The sequence below is a fragment of the Rissa tridactyla genome, chromosome 5, assembly GCF_028500815.1.
Source record: "Rissa tridactyla isolate bRisTri1 chromosome 5, bRisTri1.patW.cur.20221130, whole genome shotgun sequence".
Lineage (NCBI taxonomy): Eukaryota > Metazoa > Chordata > Aves > Charadriiformes > Laridae > Rissa > Rissa tridactyla.
In genome coordinates, this window is record NC_071470.1 from 671,376 (window position 1) to 691,733 (window position 20,358).

General features: G+C 47.7%; 1 protein-coding gene across 2 annotated transcripts in view; it reads left to right on the forward strand.

The window, feature by feature from the left end:
- Positions 1-6,142: 6,142 nt before the first annotated feature.
- Positions 6,143-20,358, forward strand: part of GALNTL6 (polypeptide N-acetylgalactosaminyltransferase like 6) — a 451,077-nt gene continuing 436,861 nt past the window's right edge. The window contains exon 1 of one of the 2 annotated variants that reach the window (XM_054204217.1): positions 6,143-6,280. In XM_054204217.1, the coding sequence (XP_054060192.1) occupies positions 6,143-6,280 (138 nt within the window). The remainder of the gene's footprint in view (positions 6,281-20,358) is intronic. The other variant, XM_054204218.1, reaches the window with a different exon arrangement.

Here is a 20,358-nt window from a genome sequence, read left to right on the forward strand (position 1 = left end):
CGGTATCTCCATCTCCGGCACATCGGTGAGAGGGAAGGGTGCGGGCCACTACAGCCTTTGAGGTGACATGGTCTCTCTGCGCAGGCCACTCCAGGGACTTTCTTCAGGCCTGCAGGAGGTGTAGGGCGTCCTGGGGAACGGGCACGGCGAGGGCCTGGGGCGTGAGTGCTCAGCTGGCCAGGGGTGCACGGAGGGCGACAGAGGCACAGCTTGGTGCCATCTCATCCACTCACCCTTTATATAAACTGAAACAAAGGATTCCCAGTGCTGGACCTGGGCTTAGTCTTGTAGAGAACTGTTTGGAGCAGCCCAAAGCAGAACTGGAGGCAGATGACCATCAAGCAACGAGGAGCTCCCTCTAGCCCGCTCGCCTGTCCTATTTACCGATGTAAATGTCTTCAAAGATTGTTGGCAATGCCTCTAGTGAAAAATCAGAACTGCAGGTGACAGCTGATACCTTTTGATATATTCTGCACATTTTACAAGCTTGGTGAGATGAGACTTTCAATCTTGTTAAGGAAGCTTTGCAGAACTGCTTTATTTCCAGTAATATAGTGTTATTTGAGTTCCAACCTGGACCTGAGAGTGAAGGCCCCATGTGTTATCAAAGGAAACTCTTGGATGTGACAAGAGTAATGTTGGTGTGTGGCCTTACCAGACACCTGGAAACTACGGAGTGAGCTTTCTGACCAGAGAAGGCCGGAGAGAAGACCTAAAAGGAGGGCTGATCTTCAAAAACGCTGAATGCTTTTCCTAGCTAACCCAGGGCTGAGTTTGTTCTGTTCCTGTAAAGCTAATCTATAGCTTCTGTTTGTTGAAAGAGATGATCTAAAAGAAGATCACTTTTTTTCATCCAATTTCCTGCAAACGCCATGTTCCTGCACCATATTTAGGTCCAAATTACTGTGGGTTTTTGTGAAAGGAGGAACGAGAAACCGTTTTTTCCTGACATCAGTGTTTTATGATTACTGAGCTATTTAGAAATATTTTACATTGTACTGATTTTCTCTCTCAAAATAAACTTTTCTGATTACCCTTACATTTCAGTGATTTCTTTTGTGCAGTAGCAAATCCGCAGCTTGTGAGGTAACTGGCAAAAACTCTGATCCATCAGCAGTTTTGTTTGCCTTCTTGAGTTCGGAGTGGCACAGCAACAATGAAGAAGCAATCATCCATCATCCAGCTAGTCAAACAGAATGAAGATTCGAAAGTGGAAATAATTCCTGGCGTTAGCATTACTCATTTAAGTTCTATGTGACTTTTACTGGGGCAATAGTTCTTCTTTGGAATTTAAGCCAAACTTTATAATTCTGGAATAGGAATGATGTTGTTTTCTAAATGCCAAAGATTTTTCGGGGGGGCTTCCCCAATATTTTTTTCCTACAATTTAGTTCTTTTCATTGCTATTAAACTTTTTACTTAAGGTTAGCGGAGCTTTAAGTGTCCTGTGACTAGAAAATCTCCACGGGCTAAAAAGAAGTCTTCAGGTTTATAACTGCTTCAATTTTAATAAATCTTTGTAGTATACTTCTCAAGTGAATTTTCTGGCTCTATGCAATATATGCCGAACCTGGTAACTTAAAAAATACAAGTCAGGATCCAAAAATCCTGATAAAAGGAACTTCTCTTGAGTTTCTCTCTGGGGACTGAATTTCTGTGTTTCCGACATGAGTAGGAGGGCTCCTAGCTTTCCCTTTCAGCTGAAATTCTCAGTTAACTTTGAGAACAAGAGTTGGATTCTAAGAAAAACCCCACGAATGAGATTTACGAAAAAATATTTCCACAGTTAGCAGCAGTACAAATATGTGATGATGATTCTGAAACTTGATGACAAAACTGGAGACAGAGGAGGCCAAAATGACTTGGAAACAGAAGGTCAATGAAGAACTGTTACATGCATTGTTATTTATAGCCAGAGTCTATATTTAAACGAGCATTTCAGTTTTTGAGGTGAATACATCAAAAGTTTTCTCTGCAGAATACATTGAAAATACATGTTCTCTGTGGGAGTTTGGAGGATCTTGGATTTTGAACTTTCGTGAAAGAGTACTTTCCTGCCACTTTGAATTTCCATTTCTATTTCTGGTGCGCTGCCAGCGTCATGCCATTCCCCGGAGGTTTTGGTCGATCTTAAGAGGTGGGATACGGAGGGAGGCTGTGAGGGACCCTTGGAGGTCTGGGGATGAAAACCAGCCATGACAGAAGCACGTCAGCCCCCTGAAGACCAGAATCGGCAACTGTGTGTGACTCCACTGCAGACCTGGGTTACACCAGCAGGAGGGCAGCCCCCCTTGGCCCTCATCCCACCTTTGAGAGTGGTTTGCAATGCCCTGTGTTGTCTCCGGCCAAGCATCTGAAACAAGAGGTGGGAACAGAGCTGGTCATTTTACATCCCGAGCCACCTGGAGGGAAATCCCGTCATCAAAGCAAACTCCCATTCCATTACCTTTATCCGCTCTTCTATATGGCAATATTCCAGACGGTTAATCACCGTTTTTACTAGATACGGTCTCTGTTTAGAGCACATCAACCTCTATGTTTGTAACAGTGAGGACGAAGGTGGTGCTTTATCCTGAATGTGAGTGCAGAGTTTGGCCCCTGCACTATTAGCTCTGAGCGGCAGCTTTCCCGCATGAAGATCAGCCACGCGCTGGAGGCTCCTCTGAGCAGTTCTGCACGTAAAGCTCTGATCTCCATAAACATGCTGCGCAGGCTGCCCGAGCTCAGCTGCCAGGTTTGAAATGCGGGGCTGAAGAGCTTCGCGTAGTCCCTCGCTGGTGGCTCTCGTCCCTGCTGAGGATGAGCTGATTTTCTGCCCTAGGCCGTATCAGAAGTTTTGGTGGAACTTTGGCCTTAGGAAGACATTTTGGTAGCGGAAATGAAAATACGTCCCCAATACACTAAATTGTGGTGCCAAGGTGTGCACCAGTTTCAGAATGCACCTCTTTCAACCTTTTCCACGTGTGGCTTCAGATTTCAAACAGCAAATTCTTGAAGGTTTGAACGTGTTCCTCTGCAGCTCCACCACAAGTCCTTCTAGGGCAAGCAGACGCTACTGCCACATGCCTTGATGTGTGTTTGCAGCTGATAACTCACAGAACAGAGAGGCTTTTTTCTTTCTTTTTCTTTTTTTCATCTGTTAAACTACCCTAGCATGTTAAAAACTCAGCAATTCTTATTAGGGCTAGGTGGCTTATGATTGCGGGAAAAAAATTATTTGCTGAAAAATGTGCCTTTATTCTTTACAAAGCAGACCTGAATTTGCCCGTTGTGGACTATGACCCTTACTACAAAATCATTCTCAGGATTCAGGAAATTAAATAGAATTTCATTTACTGAGAGTGAATGTCTGCATTCACTTCGACCTCCAGAGAGGGACTCAGCCGACGTGCCGTGGGACTCCAGTATGCAGCGTCTCCTGCCAAACCTTTCCTGCCAGTACTCCTGCTTTTTCTATACCATTATTATATGATCTCATAGCAATCATTTCTATACTTACGATGGTTCCAGCTATTGTGCTTCTCGCACCAAGCGCAAGAACATCAGAGCTGAATCCCTTCAGACAAAAAGGCAGCTGAATCAAAATCATCTATATGCCGGGTACGGTTCCTAACCCTGGATGACGAGCTAAAAAATTAAGTGGAATTTCTGAAAAGACCAATGCTCTTTGGTTTTGTGAATAATTCTAACTTTTGGTGGATTCAACTCTTGAATGCAAACCCCAAATTTTTAAATTTGGTCAAATGGAATACCTTCTTGATTAGCTGCAACCACCAAAAAGTGCAAGGGCTTGCATAGCCCTTTTGGGGATCTTCCATGACTTCCTTGTAGCCTAGCAGGGCAACAAGAAAGTAACAGGGTACATCCTTTCTCCCACAGAGGATGGAGCAAAGCCTGGCACACGGCTCTCCTCCGAGCGAGGCGGCTTTACGCGGGTCTTGCAGCCATCAGAGCGAAAGCAAAACTGACGGGAAACTACAAAGAGACTGAAGTACGAAGGGCTCCGTCTCCCATGGGGGAGGCCACCTTCTGCCGAGCTCTGTGAGGATCTGTCCCGCGTCGGAACACAGGACAGTTCTTGCAGTCAGGATTACAGAATAGAAATTGTTTATTGAACTGGTATCTGACAGTGGAAGACAGACACAAATTCAAAGTGTTTTTGACAAACTGGATAAATATTCTGGGAAAAAAATGATGATAGTCGATAGAAATGGTGCAAAAGGGAGAAGCGTTCAGCCATAGAAGTAGAAATAAGAGCAATGAATTAGGTGGTGGTTAATTTGAGGGAAATGAAACCAAGCAGAGCTTCAGTTGTATCACAAATTGTCATTAGCTAACAGGCTGATGGTGCCTCGGGGCAGGGCCCCGGCAGAGCCGACCTCGCATGGTCCCTTCCCATCCTACTCCATCGTGGAGAGCTTTGTGCTGTTCACTCCCAGTCCACCTTCAGCGCTCGGAGTTCTTCTGTTCCTCCCACGAGCTTTCCTTTATCTCCAGCTACTCCCCTAAAAATAACCTTTAACTGCCTCTTTTTACTATTTCATGCATGCGTAGGAAACGTTCCCTGCACGAGACGGTTCTGTGGATGGACAAGATTGATCTCACCTGTGAAAAACAGAATCATTGAATAGAATCATAGAATTCCTTAGGTTGGCAGGGACCTTTAAGATCATCGAGTCCAACCATCAGCCCAACCCTGCCCAAACCCCCACTACCCCGTGTCCCTCAGCCCCACGTCTGCCCGGCTGTGAAATCCCTCCAGGGATGGCGACTCCACCACTGCCCTGGGCAGCCTCTTCCAACGCTTGACAGCCCTTTCAGGGAAGAAATTGCTCCTAATATCCATCCTAAACCTCCCCTGGCGCAACTTGAGGCCGTTTCCTCTTTTCCTGTTCCTCGGGTGAAGAGAAAAAGGCCAGGACTCCTCCTCGCCACGGGCAGCGACACACTTTGGCTACAGAACGAGGGTTCTCACCCCAGGATTTAGACCCACATTCAGAAATATTTCAGCCACCGACAGAAATACGGGCCGTAACTGAAGCGACAGCTTTTCGCGTGAGGGCAGAAGAAGTGGAAGTCAGATGTACCGTTATTTTCCGTAGCCGCTCCCAGCCCGGTACCGGTTTCCCCGCCGCGCGGAGGCTGAAGGTGCCCCGGGTCCCGGCCGGCTCCCCCCGGCTCCCCCCCAGCTCGCCCGCGGGGCGAGGAGAGCCGCGCCCGGGGCCACCAGCCCCGCCGGGCCGGGTGCCCAACGCCTCCCAGGCAACGAGCGGGGCTGAGCTGGCGACGGGACCGGCCCCGCTCCCAGCCGCGGACCCGGGGGCGGCTCGGGGGATCGGGGGAGCCCGGGGGGCCCCGGCCGCCGTTCCCCCCGCGCTTCACGTAGCGGCGCGGAGGACGGACCGGAACGGGAATTGCCGGCCCCGGCCCCGCTGCGCGGCGGCGCCGCCCGGCCCCGCACCGCGCTGCCCCGCGGGGCTCCGCCGCCCGCCTCGCCCGCCGGCGCGGAGAGACGCGGAGGGGCGCGGAGGCGGCGGATGGGACCCTGGGAGAGGGGCGGGCCCGTGGGGGGGACACGGCGGGTGTCGGGGCCGTTCCCTCGTTCCGTTTAAACTTGGCGGATCGCGCGCGATGAGCTCACGGCGCCGCGCGCCCCCGCCGCGGGCGCGGAGGGGCGGGAGGGGGGCGGCCTAAGGGTCCGCGCAGCCCCGCCGCTCCCGCGGAGCCGGCAGGAGCCGCCGCGCACCGGGGGCGGCGCTGTTTGCCGAGCTCGGCTGGTGGGGCTTCACCTCTTTTTTCTTTTTTTAATTTTTTTTTTTAATTTTTTGTGCCCCCCTTTCCCCCACCCGTGCGCAGCGCCGCCGCCCGCCCCGGGCGCAGGTGGACCCATGCGCTGCCCCGGCAGCTGCACCGCCGGGGCGGGGGGAGCGGCCGCCGGCCCCGCCGCCGCCGCGAGGGGCGGCCCCGCCCGGCCGTGAAGAGGCGGGGGGGGGCGGCCGTGAGGGGAGGGGGGCGGCCGTGAGGCGGGCGAAGTTTGCGCTTGGCGCCGGGGCCCCGGAGGCAGAGCGGGGAGGGAAGGAGCCGTCCCCGCCGCGCCGGGGCTGCGCCGCCGCCGCCCTCCCCGGAGCAGCCGGCGTTGGCCATGAAGAGGAAGCAGAAGCGATTCCTGCAAATGACGCTGCTCTTCACCGCGGCGCTGATTTTCCTGCCCGACATCGGCCTCTGGGCTCTCTACAAGGAGAAGCACCTGGTGAAGCCCGCCGAGCCCGCCGAGCCGCAGGTAGGCGCGAAGACGCCCGGGAGAGCCGCTCCGCGCCGCCCCGCGGTCCCCGGTGCCGGCGGCGGGCTGCCGCCTCCCGCTGCGCCGCCCCGGCTCTCACCCCCCCCCCCCCCCCCCCGGGGGTCCCGGCGCGGAGCGGGGCGCGGGGCGGCGCGGCAGGGGGTGCGCTCGTCCGGCCGCCGCGCTGTGTGGGGGGCGTGTGTGTGGGGGGAGAAAGTTGGGGGCGAAGCGAGGAGCGCGGAGGGCCGCGGGGCCGTGCCGGTCTGTGGGTGCCGCCAGGAGAAGTGGAGTTTTTACCGCGACTTCGCGGTGCTGCCGGGCCGCCATAGCCCCTGCGCCGGCGCGTGTGGCCGTGAGACGGCTCGGGCTCCCCGAGGTGACCGACCGCCTCGGCGTTGTGGCCGCTCGTTGCGGGGAAGCGGGCGGGAGGCAGCGCCGGCCCGTTCCCCGCCCAGAGCCGCCCTGTGTCGCCGTGCCGGGCCGAGGCACGGCGGACTCCGCCGCTTTTCCGCTTTGCAGCCGCCTCGGTCGCCGTTATTAATAGCAGCAGTTGGCACAAGCTGGTTTTTTTGCTAAGTTATTCTTCGACTCGCTGGGTTTGCGTGGGGCTCGTAAATCACGGCACGACCTGCGCTAAGCGAAGTTTAGTTTTAGGGAGTTGTTGTAACGCGGTGCTTTAAATGTCCACCAAAGCTTGTATTTGTTCTGTTAGGGAGCGCTGTGCTCCTACACTGTAATTGTCAGTGTAATTTAAATATAATATAAATTTTTCATAGATCATTAGTAAGAAATTATGGGATTGTTTGATCTTTTAGCTTGTTTACCACTTTCGTAGCCTTCATGTTAGTGTATTAGACAGCATCGTGTATCATTTTGCTGTATTAGTAGTCTTAATTTCAAGGGTCATCACCCATGTATATAATGCGCTTTCCCTATACTAAATGTGTTTAAGTCAACGGCTTCAATTGAACGATAACGTATGTGATTCTCTGTTAATACAGCTATCCTTTACAGAAGTTAGTCCTCCAGAGTATGGGAACTTTGGGTAATGAAATATGCTGAATGGAAGATACTTTGTCGCTCCGGGAGGAAGTTAGGGATGGCATCGTGATTTGAAGCTTGCTTTATTTTTCCAAGGGTTTTAAAATGCAGTAGGTGTCAGGTGCTAGATTTTTAGTTGGAGGTAACTTCTGCTGAAAGAGACTCGTAAGTGTCTGTCATTAGTTTACAAGGTGCAGACTGTCATCTTTGCAGTTTCTGCTTTACTTTGAGATTTAGGAAAGCGAAGGTGTTCAATGCAAATAACGATCTCTGTGTTTGTTGCGAGGCTGTTTAAAAAAGCCATGCCTTGACATGAGCTGGAATTGCTCAAGCTGAAGAGCGCACCCTAAGTAGAGCATGGCTGGATGGCACTCCAGGGGAGATAAAATGGATGAGATGGTGGAAGGGGCCTTTGGATACAGGGGCTGAGCATACATGAGGGGCTGCTGAGGCTTGTAATGAGACCCCAGCAAATTCTGAATGCTAGGTTTTCTGAAAGGGGCTTTTTACTACCTTCCCTTTTTTTTCTTTTCTTCCTTTTTTTTTCCCCCACCTGCATACTAATTGAGCAGTAGTGGAACTGTCTAATGGGAAGACAATACAAATGAGCAATGAAACTTTGAACCTTACAGTTGACTCTAACACAGTTCCGCTATCGCCGGCAGGGTTGCCGTGATGTTGGCAATGGTGTTACCTGGCGAGGAGAGCAGGCTGAGGTGGAGGCTGGTAATGCAGTTATGGTACTCTTTGACGTGTGCGTTGTAACCCAAAGTGCATACGGGGAATAAGGGCTGAGATGCAAGTTGTGAGTTCAACTCTTTTAAATCTAAAGGAAATTGTAAGAAGATGGTCAGTGTGTTTCTTCGAGACTACACTAGAAAATGAGGTCATACTAGAAAAGACAACACAGGAATCATGGAGTAGCATTGTAATGGAAATATAGCTTTTTCCCTGCTATGAAGTTAGTAGGAGATGTGAGAACTTCAGCACTCGGAGCAGCCGCTCTCTGCCCCTGAGGTGTTCGGTCACTCAGTAGCTGGTGTGAGTTAACGAGAGTGTGAGTTAACTGAAATGCAGCAGACTCCTCTGACCCGCTCCAAGGCCGTGTCGGGGTACGGGAGGTGTGGGGTCACGGACAAGGCAGCGGAGGGCACTCGGGCTGTGGGGAGAGGGGCAGAGCCCTCGGTGACGGAGCCATCAGCTGAGATGGTTTTGCCCCCGTGGGCAAAATGCCTGTCTACTGGTCTTCTGACCTCAGCAGTAAGGCTTATGAACATGCCATCGTGTTTCAATAGCAATTAAATTAATGTTACTGATCTTCAGGGTTTTTTGGAGGAGATGGCATGGTGAGATCCTGATTTTTCTGAGTAGTTGCAAATTAAACTTTCCCACACGTTGCTGAAGCAGACGCCCCCAGACCGCCCTGCCAGCCTCTCCCAGCGCCCGAGCGCTCACCCTGGCGGCGGGGCGGAGGAGGGATGTTTGATACCCTGGCAGCAGTAAGCAGAGACGCCGCTCAAAAGCAGTGCAGGGTGCAAGCGTCTTCTGTTGGTGTGTGGAACGGTGTCCCCTGGGGGCTGTCTCATTCCCCCTGCCTCGAAGAGGGCACTTGAGCGCTTTAGAGCTACCCAGGAATTCTAAGGTGACCAAATAAGTTACAGAAGAGTATTTTTTGCATGGTGCAGATTCTGTTTCTGGGCAGAGAAGCTCTTTTCTTCTTTAGGAAAGATTAAAACGTGAGAAAGTGGTATTGACAACCCTAATTTCAGACAGCGCTAATGATTTTGATCACTGTACGTTAATTCTATAAGCATTATTAACCTCTAAGTGTTTCACACAAACCTACCATGGCTTTTTTTAACCTACCATATTTTCCTGAGGTTTTCACTTGTGAACTTGATAGAGTTGATCTTTATATTTTGTTAATTGTTATTTACTTTTGGTGTATCACAAGTGGAACTTCAAGGGTAAAGGTACAGGTATTAAGGTTCTGAGTTACGTGGAGCAGCAAGCTCTCCATAAAATACAGTTTGACAGTAAAAGGAAAAAATATAACGAGGAAGAAAAAATATAATCAATTTCTGGTTAAATTCCAGTCAGTCTCCCTTGCTGTACTATGAGAATAAGGGAAACTGAACAGGGTGTTTTGTTGCCTTTTTAATAAAAATCTTATAAATTCCTTAACACATTATGGTCACCTTGACTTTTGATTACAGTTTTTAGTTAGTTTAACTTTGTCCTTTTTTTTTGGGGGGGGGGTGTGTCACTGAAATATTAGGTATGAGATATAGGTATCCTGTCTGATCTCTTCTTTTGACAAAATCCCCCGGCTGGGGTGTTTGGATACTAAGTTATGCTGATAAAACTTCTAATTTCAGTTTTGTTTTCTGTGGAGGAGAAGCATCAGTGCAGTACAAGCAGTAGGATGTAACCCTGGCTATCTGAAGTTAGTGCTACTTTACTTGGCTACAGTAAGGCTTTGTCCTCGTCTGTTTATATACTTCCAATATATGAAAAGTAACTTAATGCAAAAGAGCCAGCTTTCCTGCAGCAGCTTGCCTGTAACACCGGTATTGGTGAAAAGTGGTGTGAGGCGTGTGTGTTCCTGTTGTTACGGGATGCCAGCGTGGTTGCTGAAAGGAGGGCAGTCTAGTGATGGAACCCTGGGGGCATTTCCACTGCATTTGGGACTTTTTAAATGCAGTTGTCGCCTCCCGGCGTCAAATCTCCTGACTTAAAATTGAAGAGCAGCATCCCGTAGTCACAGATGCTTTGCGGTACGTACTCACAGGTGTATCACTGCAGTGCTTTAGTGTAAGGCCAGGAGAGACGGGAGATTTCTGGCTTCGTTCCACTCACGCTTTGGCGCAGCCCCTTTAACCTCCCGGTGTGGGCACCCGCTGGGGCTGGCCTGTGTTGCAGTTGGCTAACGGGACAAAATCCGCCCTCCAGGGCTGGGGAAGTCCTGACCTGGGCTCCTGAATCCAGGGAGCGTTTTCTGCCTGAAATCTGTCTTGCTAACAGTCATTGGTTTCTGAAGTCAAAAAAAGGTGAAAATTCAAATTTACCCCAAAGCACGATGTTTTGTACAGGTTCTGACAATCATAGCAGTTGCAGCAGAGGTGCCTCCCTTTGCTGCCTGTCGGTGCCAGCACAGTGCAAAGCGTGGGCTGGTGAGTTGTGTTTGTGGGGCTGCGTGAAAGCTGCACCTGGGAAGTGGCACTTTCTCTTTTTCCCCCACTTGGCTGTCTTTTCCTTGCTTTTCCCGTTGATTTCAGCAGCGACAAAATCTTGTGCTGAGTGTGTTTTGGGCAGGACGCAGCCAGCCCCCTCTCTCCGGCAGACACCGACAGTGACTCGTGGAGGTGGTTCCGCTGTCCTGGTGACTCGCCTTTGCTCTCGCCACACACTTGTGAGGCGGGGGGAGAGTTTTGCTTCTCTTTAGCAGGGGGGTAAATCAAGTATAGAGTGACAAACAGGCCCGAGTCTACAAAAAAAAAAAAAAAAGCAGCTGCCTGACTATTGCTGACATTACTGTGCACTATTTAGGAAGAGTGTGTGGCCCACCGTAAAAAACACTGATGAAATGAAGCGTCGCTTTCTCTGCTGAGTGTCCCCGTTTCTGCGGCTGTGCTGTTCCCGGCAAGTCCCTGTGTCCCCCCCGAGCATCATCCGGGGCCTGCTGGGGTCCATGCCCTCTGTCCCCCGGGGCCATCACTGTGCTGGGGGTCAGCCCCATGGCCCCCCCTACGCGGCACGGCAAAACAGAGCTTAGTGCCTGAAAACGCGGTGCATTGGCAGTACGCGTTTGCCATTTAACAGTCATACAGTCAACGCTTCTGTAATTCACTTCTTTATCGGCATTGTTCGTGTATAATTTTATTCCCTTGTATATATTGGAGCCTACTGAGGAAAATATTGTTTGAGGTCTAAAACCTTTGTTACTTTTAAGATACAATATTATTTTTGGCAATTAGCAGTATGTTTCTGTTGTATTCAGTATACCAGAGGGAGCCCTCCTGTGGTTAATTTAATACCTATCAATTTTCAGGAATGTTACTAAACAGAGTATATCTTACAGGATAAAATGGGCTGGTTTCTGTATTTAGTTTTCTTTCCATTTAACTCATCATTTGTAATGCATTTCAGCTAGTATTGTTGCGTGTAGTGACTTTTTTGTTTTTCTAAGCAGAGTGATTTCAGAGTGATGCGAATGACAGCACAAGGTGAGGAAGGCTCTGTGCAGGCCAGCGCTCGGACCCGGGGAAGGACTGGGACGAGGGGGCCCCGTGGTCCCACCGAAGCTGTGGGATGCAGGATTGCTCGGTGATGAGCACCCAGGCTGTGTTTTGTCCCCTCTCTGGGACACGCTGCTCACTTCTCACCCAAACCTCCCTGTCTGCGGCTGCGGGGAATGCCGGGGGTGTCGCTGCGGCGTTTGGGTCGGGGACCCGTCACGGTGCCCTGGGCACATCCCAGCTGGAGCAGGGCGGCGTGTGCCCGAGATGCCACCCTGTGGGTAGGCATCTGTCTGTTCATATAGAGAAGAAAGAACAATTCAGGTTTTTTTTTTTTAATTTTAAATTTTTTTTAATGCTTGGACGGGTACCTTATGGTCTTTGTCCAGCAGTGCGCCGATGCACCCATTTATAGCTTTGGACTGAAGCAAAACTGAGCTCTTCCTATGGATGGAGCTCTTTCTCACTGTTTCGATGGATCGGGGCCAGGGGCAGGCATGTTTGGTTACTTTAAATAAGGCTGAAAGAAATTAACGCGGAGGTTGACAAGTTAAACACAATGCAGCTCAAGAATCCCAAGCTAAAAATCCTACATCTATCGTAAATGTTCCTCACTGTCAGGAGACCAAGTTACGCTGAATGAAAGAAATAGCAGTTCCAGTTTTTTTAGTGTTTCTTTAGAATGTGAAAAGGCTTTATTAGGAGATGTAAACCTGCTGAACCAACTCCTTTCTGAGAATTCCAGTGTAAACGAGTTTTTAAGGTCAAGCTCTATTTTGATTCATTGATTTCAAACTGGTTGGACAATTGTCACATTTGGAGGAGTTTTGCTGGGTGATGGGCTTGGCTAGGTGATCTTTCTCAAAACATGTCCTCAACAGAGAAATCCTTTCCCGCCTCTTTGTGACAAAACGCTATAGAAGAGCAAACCTACACAAATTTGCAGTGCAGATTGGACATAGTAGACCGGCCAGTCTGGCCCGTACGACCTCAAGGTTTCATCAGTCAGCGGTAAACCATTGATTCCGTGCTGAAGGTGCAACGTCAGTTCAACAGTTTACTTCTGTGCTATACAGCAGTTTGTGACGGCTGCGATACTGCTAAGAGATTTAGCCAGGCAGAGTAATTATCTGAACTAGAATTTGGTCAGGACACCAGTGTTAATACAGGTGCCTTGGAAATTGGATTGCTCACTGAAGTGTGTAAGTGTAGATTTATCAGACTAACTTAAGGCGCTCATTTGCTTAAAGAAGCACAATTTTTCATACTTGTACTTAAAATAGAATAACAGATGAGTTTGTTTAGAAAATTTTAGCCTGTTTGCTTATTGTTGCTCTCCGAAAATAGTTTTCTATAAATTAAGTACTAGGAGAACGCAAACAAATGCTTCGAACAGGCAAGAAGATGTAATAGCCAGCCCGTGCCAAGTTCTGGTGTCGATGAAGAAGGGCTCCCCGTGTCTGTTCAGAGCCGAGGCCTGGGGAATACAGGCCCTGCCTGTGTGTTCCTGCCGTGCTAACAGCTTCTGCAGGGCGAGAGAAGTCTATTAGCCCGTGTGGTTTTGCCTCACCGTGATTAAAATCTCCCAGTTTTGCATTAGGTAAGAGAATTGCAGGAATAGATGAGAGAATTGTCTGTCCTAGGCAGTTAGTCTTTCTGTGTTGTGATCCAGTCCCAGGCGTCCTGAAAGTTGTGTCCGTAACGAGTTGTTTGGGTGATGCTGCTGGGGCTTGGCACTGTGGCGGCGGCGAAGGCAAGGTCAAACCATGGGGGGTTTGAGAGGGTCCCACCCATAAGAGAAGCTCCAACAGATACCGGCACCTGCAACATCTCAAGGTGTTGGCAGTCCCTGTCAGAGCCCGCGCAGATGCGGCAGTAGTTGGCCACAGCTAGAGAACTTGAGAAGAGGCTGTAAATTGCACCAAATCTCATGCAGCACCAGTGTCCTTCCGTGGCTCCCCAGCTCTGAATCATCTGTCTTGCCCAGAATGCAATACATGGAAATAATTCACACTTTTTTTTTATATGAGAGGCAAAATACCTACTGTGGCCCATCAGTGGGGAAAGCCCTTACTTTCAACATAGCAGCACACCTCCATCTCCTGCCTCTTTCTCTCCTTCTCCTTTCTGTTTCTTTTTTGTTTTGTTTTGTTTTTTCAAAAACACATTTCAGCTTCTTTAATGTTTTTGATATCTCATTTGATTGCTGGGTAAATTATTACATTGGATTGCTTGATTCTTGGAAATTTTTAGATTGCTTTTTCTACAGAGTGGTAGTTTCACATTAGCATGGGGAATGCGTGAAAAAGACACATTAATGCCACCCTACAAGAAATATATTGCTATTTTTCAGGCTCTGATAAATGACTGCATTTTAAGCTGCATTTGATATGGATGCAAAATGAATGACAGGCTTGAACGGATGTTGTTTTTCCAGAATTGCTCAACATAAACTAAAGTGACAGTCAAATTGCTGATCAAATTTTGCAATTATAACACAAGTATAAAAATGTAAATCCAGAACTTTTATGATATTTAGTAACGAATTTTCCACTAAAGTTACAAAATCATTAGAGACACAGCACGCACGGACATAAAAAGTACCAGGGATGGCTGTAAAAATTAGCAGAAAACTCAAAAATGACATGCAAAAGCCTCACAGCAAAGTATTCCTGCAGTATATTTAACCTGTGTTTCACATCAGATTATTAAATCTTTTTCAGCGTAAGGGCATCCTTGACGTGATTGCCAGTGATAGTGAAGTGGTGGGAGTCTCTGCAAGTACATGGAGACACTCCTCCTAATGACGGTCAGATTTTATTTGGGCCTGTATCACTTCTTGATCTGTATAGCAGTCTGGGAGAAAAGTGGTTTTATCTCTCCGTTTTCCCTAAAGTAATGCATTTAAGAGATAGAAGCCCAACGAATGTGCAGCTGGAACATCTGTATTAGCCTGTGCTTTGCTAGTGTGAAGTTGTGTTCACTTCCAGCTGCCTCTGTACACCAATGGAATTTAAAAACAAGGCTGAAAGTGCCTCTGGAGCCCTGTGAACAGCCCTGCCCTGACTGCAGGGCACCTCTGGAGCTCCTGGAGCGAGCAGCAGGGCTGCAGAGGGCTGGGAACCAAACCCGGTGGAAATGCGGTCCCCAGCCTCGTGTCACCTTCCCCATCTCCCCTGGCCCCTCGCCGCACGAGGAGGGGATGCACCACGAGCAGTGAAGATGCCGAGGGGCTGTTGAGGCCATCCGTACACAAAGCGTAGAGAGAAACTGCCTGACAAAGAGTTGTCATTAACGTGAGGCTTACTTTTTATAAAACCGAGGTGGTGTCTCAGCAGATTACTGCTCGGAAATTCCAAGAGCTGTTCACATGCTGACCCCCCGCAGAGGCTCTGAAGGGAAAGGTGCTTTCATGGAAGCAGCTCCAATACGAACAAGCCAGAGAGGAATTTTTCTTCAACTGCTCAAGACGCACAACAGATGTCTCCTTCAGAAGCAATGAAGAAAAACAGTATTTTGTACTGGGAGAAGGGAAAAGGAGATGGCATCCTGCTAAGCAGCAACCTGCTCCTGCACCTGGAATGGATGCGCATGACGGACGGACGCTGGTGAGCGGGCCCAGGACACGGGCGCTGAGTGCCCGCGCACGCTGTCACCCCCAGACACGGTCCTGGGGAAACCTGCCCCGTCCTTGTGGTGTTGTAGCCTTTGTTCTGGGAGTTATGAGAATAAAATCCTTACCCAGTTGAGTTTAAAACTAAAATTCAGTGTATTGAGACTCTTCAGTGCATTTTAAAGAAGTTATTAGTAGACTAGATTCTTCAGAAATGGCTTTTAGTGTGGGCTTTGAGATTTTCCTTTTGTTTTTATATGTATCCACACACACACATGCCTGCCTCTGTGTGTTTGTTTATGGGCAGGGGGCAGTGGGAGACCATCTTTGCTTCCTGCAGAGAGAGGGAGTTTATTTTTCTTGAGGTAACGTGCCCTAACAATCTTGGTAGGAGTGGAAGGATTTTGTGAAAGACGCCTTGCAAATGCATGAAAAAGCGTATGTTTATGAGTATAAATTCAGCACAGTCTACAGTGTCTTTGGCATTTTCCAGTTTGTGTTTGGTTTTTTGTTGTTTTTTTTTTTTTCTTTTAAATAAATGTGGATTTCTGGTTTGTTTTTTCCTCCCCACCCTCTTTACGCACAGATTGCATGTGGGCTGGCTTTATGTTTGGCTTTGAACACTGATAACTTTAGACCATCTACTGAATTTTTTTTTTCCTCTCTACTTCTAAGCCTTGAAATATGTAGGCGATGAAGGTATTGTCTTGTTTCTTTTATGCCCTTGATTCTCTCCAGTCTTTCCCATTAGTTGCTTCTACTCCTCAGACGATGGACTCTCATACACATTTCTTCAGGAGACCAAACACAAGTTTGTTCAAGGAACACTTGCCCAAGGCTGCTGTTTTCACAGTATACTTTGATAACCTGCTTTTCTCCTGACATGTGTGATCTGAAATAATAAAACAACCGACCTTCTCTTCCATTCTCTTCATGCTGCAGATTAACCTCCGATTTACTCCGCTGGTTGTTAGAGAGACCAGCTTCGCTCCTTTAATGATACCGGAGAGCGAGAACCTGCCAGTGTTAGGATGGAAGTGACAGGAAGGAAACACGAAAGAAAGGAAAGTGTACAGCCAGGAGAAGAATAAGGAAAATAGATCCCATCAGATATATTTCTGGAACTTCTAAGTCACGTTGCTATTGTATTTCCTATGCTTTCTGTTTCAAGTTGCTCTAATCTCCATCTCTGGCGTATATTGTTATTATTTTTTTAAATGCATGCGAACTGCAACCTTGCTTCTCTATTCTAATTTATGACAGCATATTAGTAAAGCTGCTTTGGAATATACCTTGGACTAATGATGCATTTTAAACTGTTTTAAAATGACCCCAGGTTAGGTCAATTGTTGCAGTAGTGCCAGTGAGGAATATTTTACTTTGATTGCAGTAAGCTCGTAGTTTTGTGTTAACTGCGTCGTCTGAACATGACCTGTGGCCTTTCAATGTTGCAGTGCTTTGAAAATGCATGAATAAAGCATGCTTCATATTTTTACGGAGCAAACTGAGGCCCCTTCTGGAGAGGAGGCTGTCTAAGCTCGCTTGCTTCTGTCGTACGCGTGCCGGTGCTCTGGGAGAGCAGGCTTGTCTTGCCATGGGAAGGGGGACGCTGGTGAGGTGGGGAGCTGCTGATGGCACCTGAGGTGTCCGCGCCCTCGCCACCAGACCCGTGCTGCTACACCGGACTTGGACAAAAAGCCTCTCTCTTCCTTGGCAGCCTGAGGGACTGAGTAGTTGGGGATGTTCCAGTGTGGAGGCTGGAGCTTGGTGATGCTCTTGGAGCTGCTGCCAGAGGCAAGGGGAGGTTCTTAGTGGGGCTGCCTTGCTTCATTTCCCCGTGCTTCAAGGTGGTTTTGGTGTCCATAGCTGGAGATGGGCTTTTCAGGGGGTGTCCAAGGAGCGGAGGAGGGCTCGGTTTCCCCAGGGCACATTGGGCAAGGGCAGCCTGGACGTGGGTGTCCCCCTGAGCCGCCTTTGCCAGGGCTGGGCAGAGCGTGGTGTCCCGCGGTGTTTCAGTGTGGGGTGATGTGGGGTGATGGGGAGGGCTGAGAGGTGCAGTGGGATCAAAACTGGGAGAAGGGAGGGTTTTCTACCCCCGGCTATGGACCACAAGTGGGAAATCACCGTCATTTGTGGGGCAGGGTGGGGAAATTCTGCAATACAGATTATTTCCTAAAACCTTAATGGTAAAAGCAGCGCATTTAATTTTTTTTCTTGTAAAATTTGCATTCTTCATTATTGCGTGGGTAACTTTATATTTCTTGTCCCTTTTATAGGTGGAAAGTGTTATTTGCGGTGTTCTGCTTTAGAACTGAGCTGGAATGAGGGCTTATTGCATATTTTTCAAAATGCAGGGATGTATTTTTTCACATCCCAAATATGTCTCCCTCTTTTAATCTAGGCTACTTTTCTCTGCAAAGATGTACTGTACTTTCTCCACCAGATTCTAACATTATGGGCAGCTTATGCTGCAGATTTAAAAAAACAAACAAACATTAGCTCAATAAGAAAATCTAGTAATGCAGTCTTATGTCAGTAAAACTGGCATTGCCCACCCTTCAAAGATGTTGGACTTCCCAGGCTCGCTGTGCTTTGGGAACTTGAGTAACTCGTTGAGTTTCACCAGTGACTTCAGGCTGCGGCTGTAGGTTTTTTTATTAAATTGATCTTCTGGAAGAGGAGCTGAAAACTGGCTCCAGTCATGGCCCAAAAGTGCACCTATACAGAACTCGTAGGAATTTGCTTAAAATAAACCAAAGATGCACCTCCCCAGAACAATGTTTTTGACTAATTTAGAGGTCTACTAACTATCTAAGAGGGATAAAACCAGTGTTTAAGACCTCTGCGTTGTGTAGGAGAGCAGTGGTTTGGCAGGGACTGAGGTGCTCAGGAGATCAGCAGAGATCTTGAACATTGTGCCACTTGACAGGAGTCACAAATGTAAAACACGATCAGAAAGATCCATTCTGAGTGCCTCAGAGGAACCGTGGGAAGGAAAATGAAAACCCTTTTATGTTTTGGGGTTGTTATTAGCCTGAGGTACTTCCAAGGTGCTTGAAAATTAAGATGATCTATGCCTAGGAAACAGGGGCATAAGCAAATGACATGTGGGATCAATAGCCAGTGTTTGGAAGATTCATTATAATGGGCAGAGTTTATATAATGGAAGAGAGAGAAAATAAAAAATGGGAAATTTGGGGTAGGATGCAGGCAGAATTTTACCGCTATAGCTAAATATCTCTCCACATAATCTTCTATCTTTCTTTGTCTAGCCCTCTGAAGTAAAATGTGGATAAATATAAAATAATGTATATGGGGAAATAAATAATCCTAGTTTTACATATACAGCAATAACTTTTGACATAGTAATTGCTACTCAGGAAGGAGCTCTTGATGCTTATATTAGTTTTATGAAAATGTTAGCTTTCATTTCCAAGAGGATAAGAGGATAACATTGTTATGACTACTGTGTAAATTCATTGTGTACTCTCAAATACTGCATGCAGTTCTTGTGCAGTTGTAATCATCACAGGTGGGGGGGAAAGATACCTATCAAGGGTGGCTGAATTAATTCAGGGCTTCATTGTGGTGTGACAGATGAGAGCACTGAGAATGCCATAGAGGTGTCTGAGAAGACAGTAACATGGAAAAGACACGCAGGCGTCACTTCATTCACTCTCTCTCTCAATAGAAATAATAGCATCAAATTAAATACTGTACCGGGTTCAAAACAAGTGACAGGTACAGGTCTGCGTACAATAGGTTATTGAGCTGTGGAGCTTTCTGAGCCAGGGACTGGGGATGTTAGAAGCTTACAGGGCTTCAAGAAACAACTGAATGCATTCATGGAAGAAAAATCCATTAGGGCTGAAGACAACACCTCTGGCTTGCAAAGTCCTTGAACCACCAGTCGCCAGAGGCTGGAAGGATATTGTAGGGAAGCAAAGTTGTTTGTTTGCCGTGTATTTATATCTGTCTTTAGGATTTGCTGTTGATCACTGTCAGAAACAGATTGTTGACTAGATGGACCTTTTTGTTTGACTTTTATAAGTCATTCTTAAACAAATAATGTGTAAGTTCAAGTCATCCGTGGTAGTTGCAGATAGGTGATCAAGCTGTGGAATGGGAGGAGATTTTGACCGAGTTACTGGGTGCTGGAGAGTGTTCTGGTAAGCCAGAAAGAACAACAAATGCCAGACTGGGTCAGTGTTGCAGCTCCACAGTGAAGCTGCGACGTGGCACCCCAAGAAAGCACACACCTTAGTCTAAGTGCAGCTGTCATACTGTGCAAATGTGCGTTCCCCTATTACAAATGCATGTCTCAGTGCATGAGCTGATATTTGAGGGAGACTAAAGGCACAAGTTCAAGATTCTAAACTTTAATTGACACTTACAGGGGCACTGATGCCCATCGTGTCCATCCTCTGTTAGGTGCTAGCAATAGGATCCCAGGGTCTTCTGCGTACTTGGTTTGCTTTTAATCTTTATGCAACACTTTCTCTTTTCCTCTCTCCTAAATGTTAGGTTTTTCCTGCTCAGGATAGAGCAGGGACGTGCTGAATATGGTGGAGTGTCACAAGGAACATCTTAAGTTTGAGATCGTGGAATTGTGTCAGTATATGTGGAACAGCTTGGCGGGGTTGTGGTTTTCATTTCAGGGTGGGTTTTTTTTAGTAGTGAAGGGAAATATTTGCCTACATTGAAACATTGCATATAAAGAGGAGACTATGGCCTGAAAATATTTAAATTACTCTGTGGAATATCTGCAGAGCTGTACATTCATTTCCTCTGTAACTTGAACTCTTCAGTACGTATGGTGATGTTTTGCTATTTCCAAATGGCTCCCATTTTCCTGGTATTGAACTTTGTTTGATAGCAAGGCTGTATTTTATATTTCATTGTGAATAGAATCTACCACAGGAATGTGTATCTTAACCAGCTAAGAGTAAAGAAAAAATCATTTCTTTTCCCCTGCCTCAGTGGAGGTTACTTACAGGAAACCTTACTTATCAGGATTCTCTGGGCTGAGCTGGTCGGGGATTAGCCAGGTGCTTACCAGAACACCACCGAGGAGTTTGCTGACAGGAACCAGGGAAGATAAAAGCTCATCTCTTCTTCCCTTTCCTATTTTTTTTTAAAGTGAATAGCATAATGTGAAGTTGCTAATGCAAAGCAGTACATCTAAA